Source organism: Neoarius graeffei, chromosome 24, assembly GCF_027579695.1.
Source record: "Neoarius graeffei isolate fNeoGra1 chromosome 24, fNeoGra1.pri, whole genome shotgun sequence".
In the NCBI taxonomy this organism is placed as follows: domain Eukaryota; kingdom Metazoa; phylum Chordata; class Actinopteri; order Siluriformes; family Ariidae; genus Neoarius; species Neoarius graeffei.
Window position 1 is genome coordinate 21,700,828 of NC_083592.1, and position 21,510 is coordinate 21,722,337.

Genomic DNA, 21,510 nt, shown 5'->3' on the forward strand with positions numbered 1-21,510 from the left:
AAGTTTCAAATAGAAACATGACAAACGAGCGATATTAAGTGTACATTACAATGTAAACGTACACTCCGGTTCCAGTTAGGCATTCTCCAGAGATTGTTTACATGATGTTTTGGTTTCCAAAAACCAACTTAAACACAATTGATTGTTTATTTAAACAACTTACCACTTATAAAATGATCGGAGCAGACTTTGCTGTGTTTGGAAGGCTGATAATCCTTGCGGTTGATTCTCGCAAGCCATAGATTTCTCTTTTGTATGCCGAGTTTGTTTGTTTGCTCGCCTTCGTGCTCCCGTACAGTGGGAATTCCATAAAAGCGCCGCTTGACTTCATCATCTGACCTATTACGACAGCTGTGAATACAACAGGTGTGCACCATTGCTAGCTTTAAATAGTAGTAATGCAACTATAAATGTAAATAAATGTAACTCTCGCTACAATGTGTGCTCAGTGACCCGTACGGTAAGCTAGCCCTCCAAGATGGCTGCCACCAGGGAATCCCCGACTCTGTGACGTCATGTGAAAACTATCTATAGTTAGTAATGTTCGACAGGCCTCTCCACACTAACGTCGGATCGTTTGCTGAAAGGCTGTTTTTAATCTTATCAGCATAGCTCCTCTTAGCTGCTTTCACCTCCATTGTCAGTGTGTTTCTGGTCTGATTATACAGAACTCTGTCTCCACTTTTGTAGGCCTCTTCTTTGTTCTGATGAAGTTTCCTGAGTTTTGCAGTGAACCAGGGTTTATTGTTGTATATGCGGAAGGTTTTGGTAGGCACACACATATCCTCACAAAAACTGATGTAAGATGTCACAGTATCAGTCAGTTCATGCAGGTCTGAGGCTGCAGCCTCAAAAACACTCCAATCAGTGCAGTCAAAGCAGGCTTGTAGTTACACTTTGGCCTCATCAGACCATCTCCTCACCGTCTTAACTACAGGCTTAGCAGATTTCAGCTTCTGCCTGTAGGACGGGATAAGATGAATCATACAGTGATCAGATAGCCCCAAGGCTGCACAGGGGACAGAGTAGTAGGAGTCCTTTAAAAACAGTGTAACAATGGTCCAGAGTGTTAGAGTCCCTGGTGGGACACTTAAATGTGCTGTTTATACAACCCCGATTCCAAAAAAGTTGGGACAAAGTACAAATTGTAAATAAAAACGGAATGCAATGATGTGGAAGTTTCAAAATTCCATATTTTATTCAGAATAGAACATAGATGACATATCAAATGTTTAAACTGAGAAAATGTATAATTTAAAAGAGAAAAATTAGGTGATTTTAAATTTCATGACAACACCACACCTCAAAAAAAGTTGGGACAAGGCCATGTTTACCACTGTGAGACATCCCATTTTCTCTTTACAACAGTCTGTAAACGTCTGGGGACTGAGGAGACAAGTTGCTCAAGTTTAGGGACAGGAATGTTAACCCATTCTTGTCTAATGTAGGATTCTAGTTGCTCAACTGTCTTAGGTCTTTTTTGTCGCATCTTCAGTTTTATGATGCGCCAAATGTTTTCTATAGGTGAAAGATCTGGACTGCAGGCTGGCCAGTTCAGTACCCGGACCCTTCTTCTACGCAGCCATGATGCTGTAATTGATGCAGTATGTGGTCTGGCATTGTCATGTTGTTGAAAAATGCAAGGTCTTCCCTGAAAGAGACGCCGTCTGGATGGGAGCATATGTTGCTCTAGAACCTGGATAGACCTTTCAGCATTGATGGTGTCTTTCCAGATGTGTAAGCTGCCCATGCCACATGCACTAATGCAACCCCATACCATCAGAGATGCAGGCTTCTGAACTGAGCACTGATAACAACTTGGGTCGTCCTTCTCCTCTTTAGTCCGAATGACACGGCGTCCCTGATTTCCATAAATAACTTCAAATTTTGATTCGTCTGACCACAGAACTGTTTTCCACTTTGCCACAGTCCATTTTAAATGAGCCTTGGCCCAGAGAAGACGTCTGCGCTTCTGGATCATGTTTAGATACGGCTTCTTCTTTGAACTATAGAGTTTTAGCTAGCAACGGCGGATGGCACGGTGAATTGTGTTCACAGATAATGTTCTCTGGAAATATTCCTGAGCCCATTTTGTGATTTCCAATACAGAAGCATGCCTGTATGTGATGCAGTGCTGTCTAAGGGCCCGAAGGTCACGTGCACCCAGTATGGTTTTCCGGCCTTGACCCTTACGCACAGAGATTCTTCCAGATTCTCTGAATCTTTATGATATTATGCACTGTAGATGATATGTTCAAACTCTTTGCAATTTCACACTGTTGAACTCCTTTCCGATATTGCTCCACTATTTGTCGGTGCAGAATTAAGGCCTGGTCCCACTGGCCGATGGACACAAAACGTATGCAAAAAGGACACAGCGGACGAGCAAAATTTCGGGGGTGGCTCTATCCGTTTTCATCCGCACCAGAAATGGAAAAAATTTGCGAAAATTTGCGAAAACAGAACGGAAAATAACGGACGTGGGTAGTATATAGCGGGGATGTTAAACGCATGTTCATAGGAAGCCTAGTGGATGAAAGCAGATGGAAGTGGATGACAGCTCCGAAGGGGTTACCGGTGATAACTGAGAAGCGGATGCATAGCAGAAAGAGCGGATGAAGGGGATGCATCACGTACGCCTAACGGAACCAAAGGGGATGTTGCGCGGATGTATGTCGGATGCAGACCGTTCACTGCGCATGCGGGGGGTATGAATTGCGTCTGCTCCGCGGATATAAAAGGATGCAGCACGCACGCCGTCAGCATAAAGCGGAAAGACGTGCTGGCGGCTACATCGATACATCTCTACTACATCTCGTTTTTGAAGAAGGCTACATTGATACATCTCTACTACATCCTTCTACATACTCTAGACATACTCCTAAATATACGAGATACATCCCAGATATAAACGCTTTGTCCGTTTTGAATACTTTATATACGAGATGCATACGCTTACATCCTTTCTATTTCCATGCTACTAACGATGTAACGTTTCATGTACCTCATCTTTCCTCCCTCTTTCCGTTTTCAGCTGCAGCGGATGCGAGTTGCGAGGATGCCCAGAGGATGCAGAGAGGATACAGCAGACGTTTAACGGATGATAACGGACATAGAACGTTTGTTGCTCGTATATGTCGCGGATTTACATCGTACACGGCGGAAAGTTCATCCGTTCTAAAAGTTTTGTGCAGCTCAAAACTTTTTGCGCGGATGAAATCACAGTGGACGGATGCTCGATGGATAGAGCGTATGAAGCACGTATGCAATGAGTACACAACGGATGCATAGTGTTTTCCAACGGATGACAAAGATTTTTTTACGTTTTACATCCTCCTTGCATCCGTAAGTGCAGTGGGACCGGGCCTTTAGGGGGATTGGTGATCCTCTTCCCATCTTTACTTCTGAGAGCCGCTGCCACTCCAAGATGCTCTTTTTATACCCAGTCATGTTAATGACCTATTGCCAATTGACCTAATGAGTTGCAATTTGGTCCTCCAGCTGTTCCTTTTTTGTGCCTTTAACTTTTCCAGCCTCTTATTGCCCCTGTCCCAACTTTTTTGAGATGTGTTGCTGTCATGAAATTTCAAATGAGCCAATATTTGGCATGAAATTTCAAAATGTCTCACTTTCGACATTTGATATGTTGTCTGTGTTCTATTGTGAATACAATATCAGTTTTTGAGATTTGTAAATTATTGCATTCCGTTTTTATTTACAATTTGTACTTTGTCCCAACTTTTTTGGAATCGGGGTTGTATTTTGGCAGTTCATAGCTGAGGTTTGCTCTGTTAAAGTAGAGCCCTGCACTCCCGCGGGAGTCCCGCGGGACCCGCCGCAAAGCAGTGCAGCGCGGGACAAATTTTGAAAGCTCACTGCGGGCGCGGGCGGGACCGGAAGTGCACATATGCGCGCGCGGGCGGGAGCGCACATATGCGGCGCGGGCGGGAGCGCACATATGCGGCGCGGGCAGGCGCGGTGATAAGCTACAGTCCCGCTAACTAAAAATGTATTTGAAATAAAATTTATAAAATTATTAATTTATGTCTATCATATATAATTTGTGCTGGACATTTTATTTGGCATTAATAAAAACATTTTGAGATGCTTAAATTTGCAGAGAGAGTCAGATTGCCAGATTGAGTGAGGAATGGCATCCTTTGATCACTCTAATGACTCGCAGTTCACACCCAGCTAGCAAGAAAACCATGAGTGAAGTGATTTATTGCTTATGTTAGTCTACAACTTTAATCAGAGAGACAGATTACACAGTGACGGTAGGCTTGACTCAATGCTATCCCAGAAATCCTTCCTGTAATATGCAAATTTGGCTGTCCAATCAGAGGCGGCCAAATTTGCATATTACAGGAAGGATTTCTGGGATAGCATTGAGTCAAGCCTACCGTCACTGTGTAACCTGTCTCTCTGATTAAAGTTGTAGACTAACTCAAGCAGTAAATCAATTCACTTCTCTTACTAGCTCTGCTTTGCAAAAGAAAAAAAACACCATTGGTACAAAGCAAGCCCATTTGCTTTTTTATGCTGATCAGAGAATTACAATGGTTTCCTCATGTGATAAAAATGTGCGATTCGCGATTAAATATTTTAATCGCATGACAGCACTAATTATTATTATTAGAGACACTACATGCTGAATTCAGAAACAAGGTAAACAATAACAAACGTGAGCTGTAGATATTTATGCTCAAATCCACTCAAAGTAGGGGGCGGGGCACCATCACGCTGTGTCAAGACAAGAATTTTCCTGAGAAATGATGCGAACGTCTGCATCATGCGGGAGCGGGACAAAATATGGCAGGCGGGAGCGGGACTGAAAATCATAATTCTTTGCGGGCGCGGGCAGGAGTGGGACTGCACAATGCGGGCACGGGCAGGAGCGGGACTGAAAAATCCGACCCGCGCAGACCTCTATATTAAAGTCCCCCAAAACAATGAGCAAAGAGTCCGGGTGTTTTTTCTCCACATTGTTTATCTGGTCAGCCAGGTGTTGTAACGCCTCATTAATACATGCCTGAGGGGGGATGTAAACTCCAACCAGAATAAACAAGGAAAACTCTCGCGGAGCATAAAACAGTTTGCAGTTTATGAATAATGACTCCAGATGAGGACTGCACGATTTGTTTAGAACCGTGACATCAATACACCAACCTTTGTTAATATAAAAGCAGATTCCGCCTCCCCTCGTTTTCCCCGTGAGCTCCGTTTTGCGGTCTGCTCGGTGCAGGTGAAATCCAGGCAGATGGAGAGAAGAGTCTGGGATGTGCTCACCGAGCCAGGTTTCAGTGAAGCACAAGGCAACAGGTCTGTTAAAATCTGTGTTAATTGAGTTGAGGAGCAGCAGTTCGTCCATCTTATTGGCCAGAGAGCGGACGTTAGCCAGGTGAATAGACGGGAGCGCAGTGCGAAAACCCCGCTGCCTCAGTCTGACGAGCGCGCCGGCTCGCTTCCCCGGCGTCCTTGGCGTAATTCATAGAGAGCTGCTGCTCCTCCAACAAGTTGCTCTGGAAAACTTTCCGGATCAATGAAAACCGATGAAAAAAAACTTTACTGGTGGTTATTCCAATGTTTATAAGTTCTTCTCTGGAGTATGTGACCAGCGAAGGAGCGCAAAAAACACAACAAATATACAAAAACATAGAAAGTACGAGAGTGCGAAATACCGAGGCAACCATCCGTGGCGCCATCTTGGATGACACTCACATTCACACCTACGATCAATTTAGAGCCACCAATTAGCCTAACCTGCATGTCTTTGGACTGTGGGGGAAACCGGAACACCCAGAGGAAACCCATGCAGACACGGGGAGAACATGCAAACTCCACACAGAAAGGACCTTGTCAGCTGTTGGGCTTAAACCCAGGACATTCTTTCTGTGAGGCAACAGTGCTAACCCCTACACCACCATGCTGCCACAATTGTAACCAATTTTACCAATGCCAAAAGAACTTTATTAAATCCCACATTTTTCCTCATATCCATACTATGCAGACAGTGGACAATAACTATACCAGTGTGAAAGCGCTGATATGCTTTTGCTCGCTCCTGCTCGCTGATTGGCTGCCCATCCAGAAACTCCAAAGATCTCAGATGGAAGACTAAAAAGAGTCGGTACTGGGGAAGATTAGATACAGGATTCTCTGCTAACATCAGCTCAGTTAGGCTTTTTAGAAGCTTCAATTTGGTGAGCTCATGAAGCTAAAAGATAAAGGAGGATAAAAAGTTATATCATGGCATGCACAAATAACTGACAGTTTAGGCAGAATAACGTAAGACTAACTGAAAATATCTTGTTTTTCTGAAGGTTTAGCTTCTGAAGGGATCTGAGCTTTTTCCCTAACCACACCGGCACTTGTTTAATGTTGTTGTTGGCCAGATTCAGAATCTGTAGGTTTGCCATGTGCTCTAGGCCTTCTATTTTCCTGCATGATGGAAAACAACAATTTAATAATACAATCTTTCAGTAATACCACAAAATAAAATGCTTCTTTATTAAAATATCAGTTACCTTATTTTGTTATTGGAAAGGTACAGCTCTCGCAATTGAAGCCTTTCCAATTTCTCAATTTTTTCAATAATGATGTTACTAATGGCCCTTTTCCACTACCCTTTTTCAGCTCACTTCAGCTCGCTTCAGCCCGACACGGCTTGCGTTTCGACTATCTAAGAACAGCATGACTCAGCTCGCTTCAGCCCTGCTCAGCCCCCAAAACTCGCACGGTTTTGGAGTGGGGCTGAAGCGAGCCAAACCGAGCTGAGTGAGGCTAGGGGCGTGAGGAGACACTCCCCTGTGCACTGATTGGTGAGGAGGAGTGTCCTCACATGCCCACACACACCCCGCGAGCACGCTGGGATCTGTAAACACCGTAAACCCGGAAGAAGAATTACGAATTACGAGAATTATGAAGCCTTATGCACCTCGCCTCATCTATACGCTCTTGCCAGTATCTGTTGGCGTTGTCGGTGACAACAAGCCACAGCACCAAGACCAGCAACACTAACGACTCCATGTCCTCCATGTTTATTGTTTACTATCCGGGTCGTGAGACTACTGCTTAAAAGGTCACTGATGTCACTGTTTGCGCCGCCTAACGACATCACGTGACGTCCACCCACTTTCGCTAACTCCACCCAATGTGTCCACCCACTTCCAGCCAGCACGGTTCAGCGCGGTTGTAGTCGAAATGCAACTCCAACAGCCCCACTCAGCTCGACTCAGCCCAACTCAGCACGGCACGGCTCAGCCCCACTCAGCCGCGTTGGTAGTGGAAAAGCGGCATAAGGTTAAGAACCTGAACACGATCACACTTATCCAAGTTCTCAATATACTAAGAGATATAAAAAAAATACAAATGAGCAAAATAAATCAATGAACAAACCCTCAGATCAATAGGTTATGATCACTAGATTAAATGTCATCATTCTTACCCTGAAGTATTTATCTCCATGAGTAGTGGACAAATTCAAGGCACGTACAAGGGATAAATTCTCTTGCTTAGTCACCTTCTTAATAAAGTCTGTGATATACTGTGTTCATGTGTATTTTATTTTATCTTCAAACCATTATGTTGGTGAAAGTGACAGCAGTTTTAAAACCTTAAATATCGAGGGCTTGCAATTACAAGTGTTTGAAAAACTTTCAGGAGGAGTAAAGCAGAACTTTGTTAGTTCATCTCATTATCTCTAGCCGCTTTATCCTTCTACAGGGTCGCAGGCAAGCTGGAGCCTATCCCAGCTGACTATGGGCGAAAGGCGGGGTACACCCTGGACAAGTCGCCAGGTCATCACAGGGCTGACACATAGACACAGACAACCATTCACACCTACGGTCAATTTAGAGTCACCAGTTAACCTAACCTGCATGTCTTTGGACTGTGGGGGAAACCGGAGCACCCGGAGGAAACCCACGCGGACACGGGGAGAACATGCAAACTCCACACAGAAAGGCCCTCGCCAGCCCCAGGGCTCGAATCCAGGACCTTCTTGCTGTGAGGCGACAGCGCTAACCACTACACCACCGTGCCGCCAACTTTGTTAGTTCTACATCTTTTATTCATTAAGTATTTGTCATCAGTAACCAATTTATCCTGGTCAAGATCATTACAGATTCAGAGTCTATCCTGGGAAAAATGGCAGGACAACATCCTTCACACCCACCCACCCACCTAGGGGCAAGGTACTATATGTATGTATTACCTACCTGCATGTTTTTGTCAAACCCACGCTGCAACAGAGAGAACATTAAGGGTTTTAACTTTTGATTAGATTTTCTGCCTGAACATTCATGTTTGTTTTGGAACCAGATCAAATTATGGTGTTGGTGTCAATTATTTCATATGTGACTTTCATTTAAAATTTCACATACTGCTGCCTCACAGCTCCAGACTTGTAACCCAGTTTGAATCCAAGCTTGGGTTACTGTCTACACAGTTTTATATATTCTCCCCATATTCATGTGGGTTTCCTGGTTTCTTCCCACCACCCAAAAACATGTCAGTGGGCATTATGGCTACAACAAATTGCCTCTAGGTGTGAATAAATGTGAGACCATGTGTGCCGTGGACTCCGGATCCACCACGACCCTCACAGAGAAAAAGCAGTTCCTGAAGAATGAACGAATGCCACATACTTCTATCATCCAAATACTCAATATGGTATGAAGAAATACAAGGATAATTATTCTGTAAATGATAATGGAAAGTTATGTATAGCTGTGTAAGGAACATTTTTCAGGACAAACTATATAAGAGTTGTAATTTACCGTCATCACTGAACTCAGCTGCATCTTCCCTGGCTGATGTTCGTCCCAATCTCAACACTTTACTGGAAACTTTCAGTCCCTCCACAGACGAGGCTCTGTGTGAATCACTTATCCGTCTCATATTGGCCAGCTCAAACGATAGTAGGTTTCGGTGTAATATCACTAGCTAGCTATCCAAATGAGCTTGCTTTCACAACACAGGCCACCTAAATGAGCCGTTTCCAATATGAATATTCACTATGCTATGATGCAAGTCAGTTGCACCGCTGTGATTTAGTTTAGATGCCTGATAATAACTGACTGTTAGCTGGCTGAACTAATTTAGCTAGCATGTTCAATTAATCTAGTAATGTTGCGGATTAACCGCTACACTAGCGTGTTCGATACCATTTACCGAATATTTTAATAACATATACTAATTATGTTACGATCTTCTTATAAATTTTATCCTCACTATATCCCCATTTACGCGTTAGTGAGGTGTTGTTAGCTTGGCTAGAAAGCAGCTTTGCCAATGTGCTGCACCTGTTTCCATGGAGACTGAGCTACAGGAGGACAAAGTTAACGCCGTTAGCGGTAATGCTACATGATAATCTGACAAGATAGCGCTAATTTCTCTTACCTTTCTTTGAGGGGATAAAAGTAAAACACAAAAAACGAATAAGATTTCATTGAAGGGTTAGTTAAAAGTCCACGTTTTTGGTTTGCGACAATCCGTTTATTAGAAACAACTTCAAGTCAGATACACTAAGCTCATCTGGAGAGCTCATAGCCTATTCCCCGCTGTAGAGATGAGTGAAGCCATCTGGCCGCCATCTTATCACTCACATCTCGTGTATTTGGCTGATGTGTTAAACCATCGTATTCAATCAAACTTGCACCAAGAAAAGTATGTCCTGCCTTATTTCACCCCTTTCATTGCCTCCTCTTATTTTCTAAACTTTAGCAGCATTCCTTACATATATTTACACTCCTCTCATCTCATTATCTCTAGCCGCTTTATCCTTCTACAGGGTCGCAGGCAAGCTGGAGCCCATCCCAGCTGACTACGGGCGAAAGGCGGGGTATACACCAATCTCCTTTACTGTTATTGTTTTTTCCCTTTTCCAGTTCAGTCTCTGATCTTTTTTTTGAAAGTCTCTTTTACTACTATAATTATTTTTACGGAGATTTCTTTAGTTTTTCTCTTATACAGTGTATCTTTCTCTTTCGTATATTTCTTCTTCCTATTATTTATACTGTCAGACAGCAGTACTTCTTGACATTCAGGGCAGATGCATTCATTCAGAAACTGCATAGCGCAGGATAAAACACCAATCCTCCATGTGTCCAGTTCTAGACCACATCAAGGTGCAAACACCACAGACGAGAAAGACATGCTTCTCATTAAAATATATGATATTGAAGACTGCAATTCAAGTGCAGATGATCACGACTACATGGATGTCCCCAACTTCATAGAACTGTCTCCTGTGATTGATGCAGCCATCGCATACATCGCAGGCTATATAGTTCAGATGGCAAAATGACAAATCAGCTGCCCTGAATGTCAAGAAGTATTGACATCTGAGAGTATGGATGCCGGTGGTGGCCTCTTGAAAAAGAAAAGTTGAGGGGAACTTGTCAAGCCATCAACTGATGTAATCAAGGTGTGCCAGGGTATGGAAGCAATTTTGTGCCAAAATGTTCATACAATACTTTTGAAATATCAAACAAAAACGACAAATCAAAATACACAAAAAGAAAAAAAAGTCAATTTTTTTAGACTGGCAAACAAATTATTCGGTTAATCGTGCAAAATATCAGTCTATTACTCTTCAGAAACCTTTTATTTTTGTTCCGCGTCTTTCTCAGTTTTGTTTGACGTAATTTATTTTGGTTGCGATTCCAACTTTCTCGTTTGCGCTCCCTGACTTTTTGCTTGCAGTTTTGGCACAAACTTGACGTATGGGTGGGCTGTCCAGGCGGACTGTTTGACGAGTGATCTATCCATTGACGGTAAACAAGGATCGAGTGGACTTCAGTGGCGACTGATATTTAATTTACACTTTGTTGAATTAATTCAGTATCATAGTCGACACTGAAGTCCACTCGATCCTTGTTTACCGTCAATGGATTGACTCATCAAACAGTCCGCCAGAATCCGAGTAGGGAATGGCTGAGCGCAGCTGTCAGTCAAACACAAGTTAGAGGGAATGGCTGAGCGCAGCTGTCAGTCAAACACAAGTTAGCCAATGGGAATGCATGCCTGGACAGCCCACCCACACGTCATGTTTGTGCCAAAACTGCAAGCAAAAAGTCAGGGAGCGCAAACGAGAAAGTTGGAATCGCAACCAAAACAAATTACGTCAAGCAAAACTGAAAAAGACGCGGAACAAAAATAAAAGGTTTCTGAAGAGTAATAGACTGATATTTTGCACAATTACACGAATAATTTGTTTGCCAGTCTAAAAAAATTGACTTTTTTTTCTTTTTGTGTATTTTGATTTGTCGTTTTTGTTTGATATTTCAAAAGTATTGTATGAACATTTTGGCACAAAATTGATTCCATAGCCAGGTGGCTGAGCGATGCATTCAAAGACTTCTCCATTCTGCGGACAATGCTCTTCCTCAGTCAGTAGGCTTCACGTCTGCTTTATCCACCGCAGTGTTGCATGACGTTGAATTCCAGCTAATATTCATGCAGCTTGCTGGCTACACGTAGGGCTGTCCACCTGACCACAACTATGTCTTCTTTCTCATCAAGTGCATTGCCGCATGCTATATCAAGATTCGGATGCACCATCTTGCCAAATGCTTCAATGAGATGATGACTGGACCCACACTCTGCAAGCAGTTAACAAAACTCCTCTTACATAAGCATGAATGATTTCATTTTCCAATGCATACATCATTTATAATTCTGATAAAAGTTCCATTTGTTTGTCACATTGTTTGTTTACCACATTAAAGGTTACCCCATTTGCTAAACACTGCATGGTCTTGAAAAGAAAAAGCATAAAATTTGAATCGTTTGTGTCTAAAATGATAGTGAATTAGGTGATCAATAGCTACTGTTAAGACGTGAGAATGAAGTGAAAATGGCAAATAACATGAGAAAATAATCCTGTTTCAACAACTGTCCTAAATAGAAAGGAAGTACTGTATAGCATTAGTTAGTTAGTTAGTTAGTTAAAGAGAAAGACACACTGTATAAGAGAAAACCTGAAATAATCTCCGTAAAAATAATTATAGTAGTAAAAGAGTCATAAAAAAAAAGATCAGAGACTAGACTAGAAAAGGGAAAAAAACATGGAGAGTGCTATCAAAGATATGTGAGGAATGTAGGTAAAGTTGAGAAAATAAGAGGTAATGAAGGGGGAAAAAGTCCGGAGATGCTTTTCTTGGCGCAAATTCGATCATCTACGATAGTTTAACACAGAAGTTAAATTGCTGGGTTTCACATGACGTCACATCCGCCTCATTAGTTATTCAATACTTTAGCTGGTGGTCTACCAGTTGACAAAGCGTTTGTACGAAGAAGGTGCATTGCTTGCATGAAAAAATGCCTTACGCTTGTGTTGTTTGACTTGATCAAACCATGAAAACTGATAAAACTTTCTTCAGGGTTCCCTGTGAACTAATAAAAAAGGGGTGAACGAACACAGGATTTCACAAAAAGACATCGAAAAAGGTGGCTTTTGAATCTCTCACTGAAATTGAAGGGAGCAGAGTCGAAGCATGCTCAAGTTTGCAGTGATCACTTCATGAAAGGTTTGTATATCCCTCTCAGCTATGTCGTTAGTGTTTCCAAGTACTTTTCTTGCTGTGTGTCATTATTTTATGGTATGTTTTTAGCCACAAAGTGCTAGAGTCCCCAGCTGTTTCTTTGTTTACTCCTCACAAAGTCCATATGCATGAAGGTTGCGACAAAATTCTTACCCAGCCATACAGTTACAATGCACCGTGATCACTTCTCCATCTTGTTTAACTAAGATCCAGGGGGCTCATTTATCAACCGTTCTTACGCACAGTTCTGTGCGTAAAAGGTTCGTACGAACATTTTTGCGCAAAGTGTGGAATTCATGAATGTGTACTTGAACGTAGAATTGTGCCTAAATATACGCACACCTCGGACCATGCTTACGTACAATACCTAGTGGTAGAATAACGAAACAACAAGTAGTGTTGATTCTAGAGTCGAACTGTGCCCGATGCGCAGGTTACAATACAACTATTTTTGTGTGTTTGTTTGTTTGAGTGTATTCGAAGTATTTTGGTTTCGAACGTGCTGAATCAAATTCAAACACACCAACAACGTGATCTTGTGGGCCGATTTCAGATTACTCACGGTGTAACTAATAATTGACTATTGACTAATTTACTCATGTATAAATAATTATTTGAATTGATATACGTATAAAAAGCACACACATGATATGCCTATCAGAACGCAACATGGCCCATCTTGCATTGCTAGAAGAGTTGGCAAACCATGCGTTCCCCAGGGAGCGCGTATTCAGAGAGAGAGCCGATTTATTTGTGGAAAGTTCAGAGTGGGGCGGCACGGTGGTGTAGTGGTTAGCGCTGTCGCCTCACAGCAAGAAGGTCCTGGGTTCGAGCCCCATGGCCGGCGAGGGCCTTTCTGTGTGGAGTTTGCATGTTCTCCCCGTGTCCGCGTGGGTTTCCTCCGGGTGCTCCGGTTTCCCCCACAGTCCAAAGACATGCAGGTTAGGTTAACTGGTGACTCTAAATTGACCGTAGGTGTGAATGTGAATGTGAGTGTGAATGGTTGTCTGTGTCTATGTGTCAGCCCTGTGATGACCTGGCGACTTGTCCAGGGTGTACCCCGCCTTTCGCCCGTATAGTCAGCTGGGATAGGCTCCAGCTTGCCTGCGACCCTGTAGAAGGATAAAGCAGCTAGAGATAATGAGATGAGATGAGAAGTTCAGAGTGGCTTTTGAGCAGGTATCGTTTTCCAAAGCATATATTACTTGATTTATGTCATGAATTGGGTCCTATGCTAGAGCGCGAAACAAAGCGCACGAAAGCCATACCTGTCCAGATCCAAGTTCTGTCTACCCTAGGATTTTTGGCTACAGGCACGTTTCAACGTGAACTTGGGGATAGAGTGGGTATTTCTCAGCCGTCACTGAGCAGAATTTTGCCAACAGTTTTGGATGCAATAGTTTCTTTGGTGCCAAATTATATTCGGTTCCCTTATTTACTTCCGCATAAAGCCAAATTAAGCGAGGATTTAAGCGAGGATTTCATGCAATCGCGGGGTTCCCCAATGTTATTGGGGCAATAGATTGCACACACATAGCGCTAAAAGCACCATCACAGCACGAATACAATTTCGTGAATAGGAAGGGGTTTCACTCCATCAATGTGCAGCTCATATGTGATGCCGATTTGATGCTTTTAAACGTTGTTGCTCGATGGCCTGGAGGAACGCACGACTCGTTTATTGTGCAGAACAGCTCAGTGGGCATTCGTTTACAAGAAAGAGCTGTTGAAGACGGATGGCTTATTGGTGAGTGTCGCGCAACTTGTCATAGTATAACATGGGTATGTCCATTGAGCAGTGTTCCGCAATGGTAAACTGCAATATGGCAATGTCATGTATGCAACTTGTTCGCATAGGTGATCAAGGATATCCACTCAAACCGTGGCTCATGACCCCACTAACCAACCCCCAGACACAGCAGGAACAAGCCTACAACCGGGCCCACGCGCGCACCAGAGTTACAATAGAGCGCGCAATTGGTTTGCTGAAGGGCCGATGGCTGTATGTGTCAAGGGCGGGGGGAACGCTGCAGTACCGACCTGAAAAGGTGTGCAGCATGGTTATGGCTTGCTGTGTGCTCCACAATTTGACCATCAGAAGAGGAGTCCCCCTGCAGGATCCCCCTAGACCTGATGGCCCCATGCATGACGAAGAGCATTGCGAAGAGGGCCTTGCACCTGCTAATGCTTTTGCGATGCGGATCAGAGCGGGGATCATACAGAGATTTTAGGCAAGTTTACCCATATTATGCATATTATTTACTCACTGTGTGTGTGTGTGTGTGTGTGTGTTGCATAATGACAGAACGCAGACTTTTCACGATTCAATAGCTTTTATTTGCGATTTGAGTTGCACAAGCAGCAAGTGTTTTCAGTGACTCACTGATTTCAGTGAGCACATTAGTGAGGTTGCTTAGCTGCCCCTTGATGTCACTAACTGCCTGGGCAATGTGCTCGTGGTTCTACAGGACCTCATCAGTTAATACCCTTGGTGCCCGAGCCTCACGCACAGAGGACGACCTTACCTCCTCCTGCACCATCGCGGCAGGAGCGGACGTGTCTGTATAATTGAAAGAGCAGATGCATTAATAAGCTACTTCTGTTTAAACCAAAAATTTCTGTTTGAAACAAAGTTTTTTTTTATCGATTCAGTAAAAAATGTTTAGATTTAAATTCTGCATTAAATGTGTGACCACTTACCTTCAGCATGGACGTTTGGTTCTGTTTCTGGGGGTTCTGGGGGTTCCACCACGAGGTCACTGTCAGTCACACCACTCACCACTCCGGAACACGCAGCGTCCCCAATAATGCCAGCAACCCGTTCATCCAAGGCAGACAATTTTTCAAGGTTTTGCCCTCCCCCTGTCACCATTGTAGCGCGCCTGTAAGCGGCCACGCGCTTTTTTGCATTTAATTTAATATCAAACCACTTTTTTTTTTTATTTCTGCCACAGTCCGTGGCTCAGATCCGACGGCATTTACAGAGTGTACCACCTTCTCCCACACAGTATTCTTTTTTTACTAGTAACGCCGGCTTCTAAACCACAAAACAATATCTTCTGATTGGCCTCAACCTCCGCGACTAAAACGTCGATCTCCGTCTCAGAGAAATTCCTCTTTTTGCGCGCTTCTCCATTATTCCACCAAGGACTCAATTACTCATTTGCATGGCTTTTAAAGGGGATGTTAATGCCATATATGGTTAATTGGGGGCGTTTCACAATGCAAATTAGAGTCATCGTGCCCGCGCAAGGTGATTTGGCAGGTGTGGGATTTATCATTGCAGATTACTTACGGGTGTGCGTAAAACCAGCCTAGGACCTTTGATAAATGCCGATATTTTTGTACTTACGAACATTCTAAATTCCACTCGTACGACAGAATTTAGGATGTTTTCTACACACTGTTGATAAATAAGCCCCCAGGTCTTTAAAGGGGTTTCTGATGATCTTTATGAATGACTTACCTGAGAAATAAGAGCGAATACAAGTGAGAATCAAGCGAACTGTTGTTTGTTTCCACTTCAACTTTCAGCACTTCATTGTAAAGACTCGAATGAAAAGCTTAAAAAAAACATACACGGGCAAAAACAATAAAGGATTCATTCAGCAGCGACTTGATACCAAGGTCTTTTACCCAGCCACATACAAACAAGTTGTAAGCCTCCATACTCTTCCACGCTTTCATCTGTTTTGTGGTGTAGAAGAGATCGTATGACAAATCCTTCTTTCCCAGACTATAGGGGTCTATTCCATTGCACATAGCAATCTTCTGAATATATCTAAAGCGAGCAGTGGCTTCTAGATTAGGAGCGTACTCTGATAAGTTATCGCTAGTTGTTTGCACTACGGCAGCAGTTTAGACCACCAGCTATTTCAATTCTGGTAAAACTGCCAAGAAAAGTCACATGACTGAAACCCAGCAATACACGCGATGTGAGTGATAAGATGGCGGCCAGATGGCTTTACTCTGATGAGCCTATGAGTGCTCCAGATTTTATATAGAGCTCAGTGGTCGGATAATGTTCGAGCTCTGTGGGCTTAACAGACTTGATAAATCAGAATAGAGACCAAAGTTTGTGTCAAAATAAAAGTCTGGACTCAGGTGGCTAAGGCGCCATACCATAAATCCGGGGACCCGGGTTCGATTCCGGCCCGAGGTCATTTCCCAATCCCTCCCCATCTCTCTCTCCCGCTCATTTCCTGTCTCTACACTGTCCTATCCAATAAAAAAAGGTGCAAAAAGCCCAAAAAATATCTTAAAAAAAAAAAAAAAAACTGTTCCTGGTCCAAAATAAAAGAAGTGAAAATGGTCAGGTTTCAAATGGTAAAGTAGCAGACATACTACCTTTATTTATACCAGTGGCGGCGGGTAGTCTTTCAAACAGGGGAGGCTGGTCGGTTACGATATTTCCAGATTTTAAAAGAAAAAACACAGTTTTGCCCATACTCTTGCCTCTGATCTGGCTGATTGTTGGCAGGGTCACAAACTGTGAAATAACAGGTTCTTTTGGCCCATTAGCCTACTGTCCAATATACATGATGGTGGTGTTGGGGGGGTATATTTTAACATTTTATATTTTAAAATTGTGGCATGTTGTTTAAAAATTGATCATTATTGAAAGCAGCTCTTTGTCAGGAACCTCAGCAGTAACAGCAGTGTTCTGGAATAGGCACAAGCACTGACCTTGGGGAGCCAAACATAGAGCTGGGTGCCACACATTTCATTCAATGACACTTTCCCTATATTTTACTTATTTTGACTGAGAAATGTTTTACTGACAATTTTGATAACCCTTCACTTTTAATCCAGGTCTGTAGTGTGAAATGTTCTCGGCTGTGTTTTTGTTTAAAAATGTTTTCCAAATTGTAGCTGTGTTTAATTCATATCCAGAGAAATATATATTCCAATATAATATACTCAGCATAAACATTTTAAATAGATTCTATATTTTTGGTCCATCCATGACATATTACTAAAGTAGCCTATTTACTGTTGTTGATGTGGGTCACTTGCTGTTAGCCAATTCACTTTCTCATACCAGGAGAGCTGAAAGGAACGAGTATTATTCCCTACCTTTTTCACCAAGTCAATTTGAAGCATTGGTCTACCCTGCTCTTTAAATGCTGCTGCTTCGCCAAAATTAAATCAACAATGCTTGGCATCCGTGCGCAGCTTTCTTGCTAGCTGACTAGCCCCCTCAAGTTCAAGTTCAGTCACTCAAATAAACGAAATTTCTGGAACTAAGATAGCAAACTTGACAACACTATATTTACACTTTATTTACAATGAAAATATATACAAACTAAAAAAGCTGGTAGAAACCGTATGTAATGAATGAAATCAAAATGTAAGCTGATCTCTTACAATACACCACACCACTTGCGTATCCACATGGGACTGAACTGAAATTCACCGCTGCCTGTCTATATTTGAAACGAGCTGTCAATCAAAGAAAATATCCGGCCGCTTTCACCAATCAGCAGTCTCCTCGCGGAAAGCTTTGCCATATCCCTCCCACTGTGAGGCTGGGAGTCCGTGGGTGGGCGTTTTTGCAGTATTTGTCCAATAATCGTCTTGCATTTTGATATTGAAAAGCACATAGCTCCCAAATGCCATTGAAGTCCACTGAGGCTGGGCTGCATCGCGTTGTCACGAGGGGGAAAAACTCACGCACACATTAGGCGAACTGGGGAAAGTTATAATGGAATGATTTCGCACTGTAGTTGGGTTGAGCACATATATTTCTATGATTCTGGATCTGAAATAGCAATGTTATAAGGTCGGCTATAACATAAGCCTAGCGCAATTCATCCTACACGATGTTCGTCATTTTTAGAGGAGGCTGAGCCTCCCTCGTTGTCTTAGAGCAATCGCCCGTGATTTATACCATTTATACTATACCATATAGCATATTTCTACCATATATAAAAGTATTTATACCATTATTAATAACGTTGTTTTAAATATGACAGTACCTATGAGTACACAGAAATTAAGGAGGAATTGTTTTAAACAAGAAAATTGTGTGGTGGGAAATACAATTTTGTGCAAGAGTTAGAGGAAATTACATTCACTGTCCACTTTATTAGGAACACCTGTACATCTGCACGTTCATGAAATCATCTAATCAGCCAATCATGTGGCAGTAGCGCAATGCATAAAATCATGCAGATACAGATCAAGAGGTTCAGTTAATGTTTATAACAAACTTCAGAATGAAGAAAAAGTTCGATCTCTGTGTCTTTGATGTGGCATGGATGTTGGTACAGATGGGCTGGTTTGAGTATTTCAGAAACTGCTGACCTCCTGGGATTTTCACACATCAATTTTTATAGAATGATTTATTAAAGAAATATCTTTGTATAGTTACATGTAATGCTGTGGAACATCCAGGAAACAAGTTAATTCTTCAGAATCAGAATCACTTTTATTGCCAGGTATGTGAACACACATGAGGAATTTGACTCCGGTTTCACTTAGAATCATGCAGTCCTCGTTATCTTGTTATCACAGTTGCTTCTTCTTTTGGCTGTTCCCATTAGGGGTCGCCACAGCGGATCATCATGATCCACATATTTGATTTGGCATAGGTTTTACACCACATGCCCTTCCTGACACAACCCTCCTCAATCTATCCAGGATCGGGACCAGCACTAAGTATGCACTGACTTGTGCAACCCCAGTGGCTGGGTAATTTACCTAATCTGCATGTCTTTGAACTGTGGGGGAAACCCACACAGAGCCAAGGAGAACATGCAAACTTCATACAGAAAGATCACCGTTGGCCGAGTTTCGAACATGGAACCTTCTTGCTGAGAGGCAACAGTGCTAACCACTGCATCACCGTGCTTACCAGTCACTTTTTACTCTCTTTTTAAGGCCCGGTCCCACTGCACTTATGGATGCAAAGAGGATGTAAAACGTAAAAAAATCTTTGCCATCCGTTGGAAAACGCTATGCATCCGTTGTGTACTCATTGCATACGTGCTTCATACGCTCTATCCATCGAGCATCCGTCCACTGTGATTTCATCCGCGCAAAAAGTTTTGAGCTGCACAAAACTTTTAGAACGGATGAACTTTCCGCCGTGTACGATGTAAATCCGCGACATATACGAGCAACAAACGTTCTACGTCCGTTATCATCCGTTAAACGTCTGCTGTATCCTCTCTGCATCCTCTGGGCATCCTCGCAACTCACATCCGCTGCAGCTGAAAACGGAAAGAGGGAGGAAAGATAAGGTACATGAAACGTCTATTCATCGTTAGTAGCACGGAAATAGAAAGGATGTAAGCGTATGCATCTCGTATATAAAGTATTCAAAACGGACAAAGCGTTTATATCTGGGATGTATCTCGTATATTTAGGATGTCTGGAGTATGTCTAGAGTATGTAGAAGGACATCTAGCGCAGTGAACGGTCTGCATCCGATATACATCCACGCAACATCCCCTTTGTTTCCGTTAGGCGTACGTGATGCAGCCCCTTCACCCGCTATGCATCCGCTCTTTCTGCTATGCGTCCACTTCTCAGTTATCACCGGTAACCCCTTCGGAGCTGTCATCCACTTCCATCCGCTTTCATCCGCTAGGCTTCCTATGAACATGCGTTTAACATCCCCGCTATATACTACCCACGTCCGTTCTTTTCCGTTCTGTTTTCGCAAATTTTGTCCATTTCTGGAGCGGATGAAAACGGATAGAGCCACCCCCGAAATTTTGCTCGTCCGCTGTGTCCTTTTTTGCATACGTTTTGTGTCCATCGGCCAGTGGGACCGGGCCTTTAGAAGTTAACAAGGTGCAAAACACCCCCCCCCCCCCCCCCAAAAAAAAAAAAAAAAGTTTATTTCAAAAAGCACAAAACCTTACATCCTGAAGACTCTTGTGAAGAAAAACTTGAAGTTACAGCTTTACCTCTGACTGTTACAAAGTGCTGACACTAGTGACTCTTTCCATAAATTGCAAATAAACAACTTCTTACAGAAATCATACATGTCAGCTGATATGTTTTTGCTTTAAAAAACTAATTATTAGACTTAGATTATGGAGCACAGCCACCATTCATGTACCTGTGAATTATCTGCTACTATAGTAGCTTTGTAATACTGGAACAGATACGTTAATAACCCCTTCGGACACAAGGAAAAATGCTATGAAACTTCATGCTATGGAACTTCATATATACAATTGCACACATTATGTCCAAAGGGGATAAAAAGCTATGACTTGAATAATCAGAACTGAGAATTCAACAGTGCTATAATATCATGAAAAAGTATGAATAGGCTGGGTGAGGATTACCTTTGTTTTCAATGTATTTTCAATGTTTTAAGTTGAATTGACGTTCGACTGCAAGGGCTAGTTTCCTAATTGGACTAATTTTTGAAATTACAAATGGTGTGACTTTAGTAAACCATGTCTTTATGGAGCTTGCTTTGTGCACAAGGTTATTGTCATGGTTTAAACAGGTTGGGGCTCCTTAGTACAAATGAAAGGAAATCTTAATGCTACAGTATACAGCAACATTTTAGACAATTGTATGTTTCCACATTTGCAGCAGCAGTTCTGAGTAGATCCTAATATCAGTCCACATACACTACTAGTGCATCTGAAACAATTAGAATATCATGAAAAAGTTCAATATTTTTCATCAGTTATTTAAGAAAGTGAAAATTTAATATATTCTAGACTCATTACATGTAAACTAAAATGTTTCAAGCATTTTTCTGTTTTAATTTTGATAATTATGGCCTACAGCACAAAAAAATCTCAAAATATTAGAGTATTTAATTTTGAGTTTCAGTAAAACGGTACAAATATCATGTCTGTCTTGGTCTAGTTCAGTACATGCAACCACAATCATGGGGAAGACTGCTGACTTGACAGTTGTCCAGAAGATGATCCTCCACATCCCTCCACAAGGAGTGGCTTTCCACAGCAGGTCATTGCTGAAAAGGCTG

At 42.4% G+C, this 21,510-nt stretch overlaps 1 protein-coding gene across 6 annotated transcripts in view; it reads right to left on the reverse strand.

Moving 5' to 3' along the window:
* Positions 1-9,575, reverse strand: part of cntrl (centriolin) — a 743,138-nt gene extending 733,563 nt beyond the window's left edge. For 2 of the 6 annotated variants that reach the window (XM_060906886.1, XM_060906889.1), the window contains exon 1: positions 8,781-9,192. In XM_060906886.1, the coding sequence (XP_060762869.1) occupies positions 8,781-8,901 (121 nt within the window). In that variant the 5' untranslated portion in view covers positions 8,902-9,192. Of the gene's footprint in view, positions 1-8,780; positions 9,193-9,402 lie in introns of those variants that run through there. The other 4 variants (XR_009651398.1, XM_060906888.1, XM_060906885.1 and 1 more) reach the window with 4 other exon arrangements.
* Between the last annotated feature and the right edge of the window lie 11,935 nt (positions 9,576-21,510).